The 9,141-nt window shown below is 43.7% G+C and overlaps 1 protein-coding gene across 1 annotated transcript in view; it reads left to right on the top strand.

The window, feature by feature from the left end:
* Positions 1–8,934, top strand: part of LOC104521991 (polypeptide N-acetylgalactosaminyltransferase 10) — a gene marked incomplete at its 5' end in the record, with an annotated part of 17,855 nt that extends 8,921 nt beyond the window's left edge. The window contains 5 exons of the mRNA XM_029084058.1: positions 2,671–2,778; positions 4,675–4,896; positions 5,622–5,738; positions 7,868–8,017; positions 8,767–8,934. Coding sequence (XP_028939891.1) covers positions 2,671–2,778; positions 4,675–4,896; positions 5,622–5,738; positions 7,868–8,017; positions 8,767–8,934 — 765 coding nt within the window. The remainder of the gene's footprint in view (positions 1–2,670; positions 2,779–4,674; positions 4,897–5,621; positions 5,739–7,867; positions 8,018–8,766) is intronic.
* Between the last annotated feature and the right edge of the window lie 207 nt (positions 8,935–9,141).

Below are 9,141 nucleotides of genomic sequence, written 5' to 3'. Positions count from 1 at the left end.
TCTCACCCTTCTTCCAGTTTTATAGATAAGGACTGGTAATTGTCTTTATGGAGGTTGTAATGAGTTCTGTCACCACACAAAGAAGCTCACTAATAAAATAAATCAAAGCAGCAATGAATGAATGGAAGGCATGCTTTTAAAGTTAGATTTGTACTGCAAGTGCCATCCTGTCACTTGCAGCATGAGACAGTGTTAAAAAGGCACTGAGTTGGCAAAGTACCTTGAAAGGGTCGCTGAGCTCTGCTAGCAGGAATTGGGAAGCTTTCCATTGCCCCCCTGCAGCACTGGTAACTGCAGCATCATTTGGGAGTAAATACTTTGTAGCATGATTAGGAAAAGAGGACATAAAACTGATCTTAGATTTAACTTGTTCAGTAACTCAGCTAAGTAGCTTTTCTTATCTTATCATGATGTGTTTATGTAATGTCATCTTCTGTGCCTGGAGTCTTGTACCAGCCTGGGGACTCTTGGCCCAACATCCCACCAGTTCTGCCTAGCTTCCTGTGCGCCCTGCCTCTCCCATGTACCACTCGGTCGATAAGCGCTGGCTGTGTTACTGCTTCACAAGATCTGCAGTGCAAGGACAGTGCTCTCCTCTCTAGCTGCACACTGACTGCAGGGATCTGTTTCTCACGTTAGGTAGGGACGTTGTGTTTTCAAAGATGTGTATTCACGGTGGCCTGACTGAAAGCCTTTCTGTGGAGATCAGGGGCAAGTGAGGCATCCTGTGGGCACGCAGCAAGGAGAACAAGCTGGTGTTTTTGTTCAGGCTTGTGTTGCACTGAAATGCAGCTGCTGGTGAACTGATAGGGCTTTCTTGCTGCAGGGTGCAGTGCACAGTGTAAGAATATGGGATGGTGAGGAGTGTGTGTGTCTGTGCAACTGAGCTCTAGGCTTCTTCATCTATTCTTGCAGGTTTTTATAGTTCCCGGATCTGTTTCAGCTCTTACAGCCTTGCACAAGCCATTTCTGTCATAGAAACAGAAAACATCCCCAAGTTCTTGTTTTCTCAGTCTACCTGTTAATTTCCTAGCAGAGAAATCACACTGTGGCCCTCTGCAGCAAAAAGCAAAGCAGCTACAGAATAAGAAGCATTTCTAATTCCACTGGAAACTTCACAGAAGCTGAGTGCTAGTTTCTTTTTTCATCTTCGTCTCTTCTGTACCAGCCTCTCAAGACACAGCAGGGACAAAAAGAATGAAATTCTGTAGAAAGAATGTTTGTCAACTTTCTTCTTGTCTCTCTCTCCATAATGACATGTAATTAAGTACCTTGAACTTTAGAAGTTGCCTGTGAAAAATATCCTCTAGCTGAGAGCAACCAACCTCCATTAAGTTATACGCAGTCAGCAAATGACTGTAATTATTAGGGCCAGTAGACAGAGCTGAAACTCCAGAGGACTTTAGTGTCAGAGCTAATAATTATGCAGCAGCCTTGGCCAAATATTTCTCTTCCGAGCTAAGTATTTAATATTGTCACTGTAGAATATTAATGGAATTGCCTGCTATGTGTGAAGCTGTTGACTAAGCTCATTGTACAGTGAACTGCGGTGGCTCAAATTAGCCACAGTGAATGGAGAGATGAAGAACACTGCATCAGCCTGCAGCACCAGTGGACCTTCTTAAATACTGCTGCCTTCAGGGCATTAACATAAGATCTGGGGACAAAATGAAGGGCAAGACAGTGTCATGCTTCAAGAATTCATAAAGTAATTTCTTTTGCATACTGAAGTCATTTCTTTTGCATACTTTTTTTTTAAAGTATTGATTAGATACCTCTGGAAGGCACATATGAATATATTTCGTAAGCCTAATGAAGTAGATTGGCTGGTTCAGAAAACATCTCCTTTGGTTTCACTTGGACAAAATTATTACATCTGTTATATAAACAGGGAATGAAAGAAAGTTGTTGCAGGGTGTTGTTACAGAGTGAAATCTTCCCAGATGGGTAAAGATTGTGGGCCTAATCTAGACATTAACCAAGCATCAAGGTAGTCGTCTTCAACTAGCAGTGTGTTCCAGTGACTTTCTGAGGGCTTTTTTAAAGCTAATTATGTTTTCACCAGGCAGGGATTTCTACTTACTTGTAAGGCTGCAAAAGCAATGAGTGTATGTCAGCAATGAAACCATATGAGAGTAGTGATAACCACGAGAAGAAGTAGCAACTTCTTCTGATTTATGGCACTTGAACAGACTCATGAATTTCTTGGAGTGCTTTGTGTAACACATGACCTGTGCTTCAGAGATGGCCTCCCTTTTACAGCAACTTTACAAGACCTACACCCAGGTCTTATATGGCAGTCCAGTTTAACTGTTGTGGTTACTGTTGCTGAAATAACACATCAATTTAAAGTGTGCTGTGTGTTGCTCTCTGGGTGCTTGGATGGTTTTTTTTTCCTGTTCTTTTCTCTAAAGAATACAAAATTGAACTGTTTAGCCATTGGGCTTGATAGCACTTGTGCTAAATCGAGGCTTGCTGCATATCTCTAAGCAGGTAGTTACAGGATTTGAGACTAAGGCAAAGAGGGTGTTTGGAAGAGAGTGTACTTTAAAACATCTGGGTTAAGCTTTTTCATAACTTGAAAGTCTCTCTTTTGGGTTTTGTTTTTTTTTTTTTCTTAATTTTTCTCCATATAACCAAGAGTGAATCTGTATCTCTGCTGTTCCACAGGTATGGATGTGTGGAGGTCGCATGGAGGACATCCCTTGCTCTAGAGTTGGTCATATCTACAGAAAATATGTTCCATACAAGGTTCCAACAGGAGTCAGCTTGGCAAGAGTAAGTGGCAATGGCATTCCCCACGACAGATGTCTGGCTGCAATGTGACCGTGCTGTTGTCTCCTCTCACCCCACAGTGGGAGGCAAATGTAGGCTTTGTAGTCCATAAATTGTACTTGTACAGTGGTCAAATTGAGCAGTTTTGCAGTGGTGGATGTGTAGCACAAAGGGAAGAGAGCCTAGGGGAGCTGCAGACTTGTGTGCAGACAGCTGCCGTGCTCCAGACATCAGCCATTGCTAGGTGTTGGGAAGGGACTTTGTGATCAGGCACTGGCTATGGAATCACCAATAAAAACAAGACATGGCTTTATTTGTTTAATACTTTAGTCATTTTATAGCTGTGCTCTCCAAGACCAGCAGGCTTCAGCGTGATGATTGTGTTTTGATGATTGTGTTTTGGTGATTGAAAGACCTCTCCACTTCAAGCATCACAGACCACTGAATGGGCAAGCTGTAATTTTCCATGATGGAATGTTCTGTGCCATCTTATTTCTTAATCTAGTGTAGCCCAAAGAGGAAAGAGCTTTTGCCTATCATGTACTAGCTTTCTCCAGTTAATTTCTAAAGTGAGAAGGGATTGTATTGCCCTCTGGTGGGAGAAAAATTATCATTGGAGCAGGAAGGCTGCAAAACTAAAAAACACAAAAAGGTACTCTGCTGTTCTTCAGTCTTAAAATGCTTGCACAGTGTTAAAATGTTTCCCAGTTTAATAGCATCACCAAAGAGATTTGGATTTATTACTGAGCCCAGCAGTGACCTGTCAGAGCAATAGAGTGCTCTCCTGTCTGTGTCATCTCTTCAGGAAGGAGCTATATTTCTTTTGGTTCAGTACTTGGCTCTTTTGTACTCCCATAGTGCTGGAAGGAGATGGTGGACAGGTATATGAAAGGCTGCTTCTTGGCATCTAAGATCGTACAGTCACCTTGAGATGATCACCTGCTCTTGCTGTGTATTGGCTGTATTTGGGGCAGGGTCAGCACAGTGCTCATTCTTAAAGTCCTAATTTTTTTGGTAGTAAATGACCACTGCTGGACTGACCACCTTCATGCAAGGTGGGCAATGCTGCTGGGTCACTGAAGTCATGGCTGCACATGGCACGTTTCTGTGTGGCACCAAGAACGTACCTGGTGTTGCCAGAGAACAGTCCAAGGTCCAACAGGGTGTGTTGTGACAAGCAGCAGGACAAGTATCTCCAGAGCATGGTGTTCATTGCTGGCTTGGAATTGCACAGTGGATTCAGCTTACAGCAATATGTGAAATATACTGCTGCCAGCAAGTAAACCCTTTGCTTCTGTTCTGAAGGGTCATCACCTGAACGTTCCGTATTCTGCAGTATCTCAGAGTTTCTCTTTAACAGCTTCTCTTTTTTAACAGTTTCTCTTTAACCCAAGAAAACAGGAAAATAGTGGTAAGAAAGAATATTGTGAACTAAAGCTTTCTGGAAGAGACTACTGCAAATCCCATCCCTAAATGAATATAAAAGATGCAATAAGAAGGATTTAAGAAAGCAGCTTTTTGTCAGGGACCTTTGAATGTCCAGTGTTATTTACTGGCATCATTTTCTGACTAGCTTCTTTACAGCAAAAAAAGGAAAAAAAAAAAAAAACCTTAACTTTTGATTAGTAGTGTTTTTCTTTGCCACAAAAAACTAGATATAATGGCCAAGTGCCAGGATTCTGTTTTGACCTCAGCTGAAAATATCTCTATAAAAGTCCCTTGGAACTAGAGGATAATAAAAATAATCTTTGTCTAAAGCGGGAGAGAAAGAGTGGATGTGAATGAAAATCCTTTCTGAGCAAAACCACGAGAGCTATTCTGAATGTAACGTCAGTAGTTTGTGCAGTGTTCTCAGGTGTTTGTCCCTCTCCTTTTCACATGTGGCTGTTACCCCCACAGAACTTGAAGCGAGTGGCTGAGGTGTGGATGGATGAATACGCAGAGTACATATACCAGCGTAGACCAGAGTACCGGCATCTTTCTGCAGGGGACGTGGCGGCCCAGAAGGAACTTCGCAACAACCTCAACTGCAAAAGCTTCAAGTGGTTCATGAACGAGGTTGCGTGGGACTTGCCAAAGTTTTACCCACCAGTGGAACCTCCTGCAGCTGCTTGGGGAGAGGCAAGTTTGTGCTCTGAAATCTTCAGTGGGCAAACAGGCTGTGGTTTGGTTGTTTGTTTTTTTTAAAGTTGCCTTACCCATGTGCTCTAGTACCATGAGTAAGGTGGCAAGCAAGTGTTTAAAGATCCTGCTTGGTATGTTTCAAAGACCAGAATTCCTCTACCACTGGCCTGATCAAAGAAGGCAGGTAGGCAGCTGTTTCTGTTAGTGCACAGCTACAAAGAGAATAGAGACCTGGCTTGTTCTACATGTTGTATATTTAGTAGAAGGCAGAACATGCCAACAGGGAGGACTAGGGAGAGGTGACAGCTGATCAACAGTAGAAGTCTTGTATTTCACAAGTGTGGTGAGCTACTCTGCTCCTTAGCTTTCCCATCTGAAAGCCAGAAAAACCATCCCTGTTTTTTAAAGTCAGCATGTTCTGGGAAAAGAATCACCCTGGGAGTGAAGTCGTGGATTGTTACACACAACAACATAGTGGCCTCTGCAGTCCTGTTGCTGATGGGTTTTGCTGTGTCCTGGAGGTTATTGTACAGCAGGCGATGGGTCCCATTTTGAGTTCCTGTGCTTTCTTTTAGCTGTTATCTGCCAGCTCAGATACACAGTTAAGTGAGGAATCTTAAAACTGTCTTCTTATAAATACTGCCACTATTTGAGGCAATTTAAGCCGCTTTTCCTGTCAGTTGGTAAGAGTAGGAGTTTCAGTGACTAATTTACTATTTCAGATACGCAATGTAGGAACTGGACTGTGTGTGGATACTAAACACGGAGCCCTGGGATCCCCACTGAGGCTGGAAAACTGTGTGAAGGACAGAGGAGAGGCAGCATGGAACAACGTGCAGGTAACAGTCCCTCAGATAAATCATTGGCCCCTGAATAAACTTGAGGAGGGAGAAGATATAAGAACAAATGTTTGAGAAGGAAGGCCACTGTGGAACGCTGTCAGGTGAACAGAGGGTGCTGTGCACCCCAGGGCTCATGTGCTAATTATACTTGATGGGCTTGTAGCAGGATGTGGCTTGTGCTTGTGGCAGGGTCTGGAGCCTGGTAGACTTTGTGCAGAGCTTTTACCTCAGCTTTGAAGTTCCCAGAGTGAACAAAAGAAAGCACAAGAAAACAATATGCCAAAATAATAAAAGAAACCAGTAACAAGGCAGCTGTAATATGTAACAAAGTGAATATTAACTTCAAAGGTTGTGCTGAAAGAAGTGATAGAGGAGCATCATGCATATTAATGAACCTGCAGGAGCATTCAATAACCACTTACTATCATCCTTCTGACAGGAGGAAAATGCATTATAAACACCCAACCATTGCTGGAGAGAGATGAAACCAGCCAGGCTGTAGATTCACCCTCTCAACATATAAGGTGCCAGAAATGACAGCTTTATTGTAACAGAAGGGAAGGAAATATTAGTTTGTCTAAACTGTAGCAGCTGAGCTGAGAAAAGATCAAGAAAACAATGCCTCTATTATAGAGCCATGCATAACTCTTCAGGGGAACGGCTTCAATAGTAGGAGACAGAGGGTTGTTGCATATCAGTTTTAATGCATGAAAACTAGAAACAAAACCAATTTACTGGGGCACAGTCCAGAGCTAAGCTTCTGTTGTGTCAGGAGGATCTTGGACAATTAGTGTTGGCTTATGTTTAGGAAGAGAATGTGTTTTGAACTTCTCTGTAGCATTGAGCTTAAATGATTGTGGTAATTTGTCTCCCAAGAGAGGTTTAAAAGAGAGAGAGAAACGAAGTATCATCTTTATGCAAAACTTTCTTGGCCAGGCTGCTTCAAATAGTAGCACTCTGCTCATTACTGGTCTTTCTTACTGCCCTGTGAGATCTCTCTGAAGAGAGGACCATTCCTCCACCTGGCTCTAAAAGGAGCCCCCAGAACAACCCTTTCCCTCGAGGACTGAGAGAGGGGTGTCCTGGCTAGTAGTGCTGCAGACCCGTGCTGGCTAGTAGTGGTCACAGAGGACACTTGCACCCCCATCAGAGATGCTGTCCTTGTCAAAGTAGAAAGCAAAAGCTTTACAGCAGTACCCGCCTTTGAACAAGTTTATCTTGTGCGGGATTCATTCCTATGATGCTTCAAATGTGTCCTAAGCCAAGCCATGATCATCAGACTGAAGATGCAGCTTGACCACGCTACTCTCTCAAGCCGTGGCCAAAAGCAAATGTCACAGGGGCAGTGCAAGGAACGGAGCATGCATGTGGTGGTACCTTCCACCAACTGTTCTCCTGTGGTCCAGTCTCTGTAGCTCAGGGATTTCCAGGCCATATGTGCTGGCATCTGGCAGCTTTCATCAAGGCCACAGCATTGCCAGGCATCAATAGGATGTGCCTGGTCACTACAGCTAAAACCCTTTCTCTTCCTTTCTGTAGTATCTCTCATTTCACCCAAAAGTGTGAGAAGTCATTGCAGGGTCAGTAGAAGAGAGCACCAGGAAGCATTGCTGTAGTGATTGCCCTTCTGACACTCCTGTGGAGTGGTGTAGGGAGCTGTGGGCATCCTGGTCTCTTGTCACTGAAGGTGTGGGACAGACTTTTCTCAAGGTGACTGCAGGCTGCCTGTGCAGACTCAAGTATTTACTGCGAGCTTTACCTCGGAGCTCCTGTAGCTCTCTGCCTTTTTTGTTAGCTGTGAAGTGCTGTAATTGGTCAGCTGCTCACTTAATCCATGATGAATGTCTGCATTGCAGAGACATTCAGGGCTGTTATTAGTACCCAAGCTAACTAACATGGCTGTTTGCAGCAGCACAGTCTCATTTTGCATGCAGTGTGGCAGTCCGTGGGGTAGGTGTTACAGACTCCCCTAGTCAGCAGTCCCTGTCCCCAGAGGTGGAAGTAGTTTTCCTCTAGAAGATACTGTCCTTTCCCTGAAGCCATCCCCACCCTGTGGGCAGAGAAGGGAATGTCGTTCTGCTGGTGCCCAGTACCAGTCATCCTGAGGGTCCTGTTTGTCCTGGCAGGTATTCACCTTCAGCTGGAGAGAAGACATCCGTCCTGGGGATCCTCAGCATACCAAGAAGTTTTGTTTTGATGCCATTTCCCACAGCAGCCCTGTAACCCTCTATGACTGTCATGGAATGAAGGGGAACCAGCTCTGGAGATACAGAAAAGTGAGTGTTTGTGTCTGTGTGCATATTCTCATTTAAGGTGTCAGATTGCCTGTAGGCACTTATGTCACCACTGAGTTTTATTCCTTCTCTTAGCATAGCTGTGATCAGAGAATCTGCAGACAATCTGTTGTCATTGTGCCATTAACTGCCCTTGATTAGAAAGAGTGACTACCCTGTTCCACCGGTTAGAAATGGTGAGGGCTGCTTCTCCAGGGCTTGCTAAGCAGAAGAACTCTCTCCATGCAGTCCTGTCCACACCTGGCAGTGAGGTGCAACACCCTTGTAAAACCTGTTTGCAAGGAAGTGTGCTGTGTTTATTGGTTTGTTCTGAAAACTAGATGATCATGCCAAAAGTAGATAAGGATTTATACATCTTCCTCCCAAGCGATGCTTTTGTGGCCAACAGGGAAGTAAAGTCTTGACTAAATGCCCTATCCCAGTCCTCAGGATCAGCATGCGCTGTGCTTCGGAGTGACTGCAGCAGGATGTGAGCCTGGAGGCTGGAGAACCTGCCTTCAGACAGAGCTTTGGAGCTTCCCAGCACAGATACTGGGATTGGGCTGGGTACTGTCGTAAAGGCTGAGAATGGACCCAGACATTTGCCAAGCAGTTAAGCGTTGGAACAACTTCTTCAGATACATCCAAGTGACAAAATAACTTGCCTTAGTTTTTAAGACTTCTTTCCTGTTAGTTTTAAAACAGCTTTGCTTCTCTGCTTAGCAACCTTACATCAAATTTCTCTTCTCCAGGACAAGACCCTCTACCATCCAGTAAGCAGCAGCTGTATGGACTGCAGTGAGAGTGACCACAAGATCTTTATGAATAACTGCAATCCTTCATCTCCAACACAGCAGTGGATATTTGAACACACAAACTCAACAGTCTTGGAAAAATTTAACAGAAATCTTGATCTTTAAAAGACTGAGAAAAAATATATATATATATTTTACAATTATAGTTTTTACTGGGGAGGGTTACAAAAAATTTTTTTAAGAATACTTTTTTTTAAACAGTTAATGAAGGTAAAAGGGAGAATCTCAGGAGAAGGTTAACTAGCAGGCCAGTCTTTATTGCAAAGATGCTGCATCCTTCTCTTCTGGGGATGGTGGAATTTTAAAGGCTTT

This window comes from Antrostomus carolinensis, unplaced genomic scaffold, assembly GCF_000700745.2.
Source record: "Antrostomus carolinensis isolate BGI_N321 unplaced genomic scaffold, ASM70074v2 scaffold26753, whole genome shotgun sequence".
NCBI lineage: Eukaryota > Metazoa > Chordata > Aves > Caprimulgiformes > Caprimulgidae > Antrostomus > Antrostomus carolinensis.
This window is presented reverse-complemented; position numbering and strand designations above follow the sequence as displayed.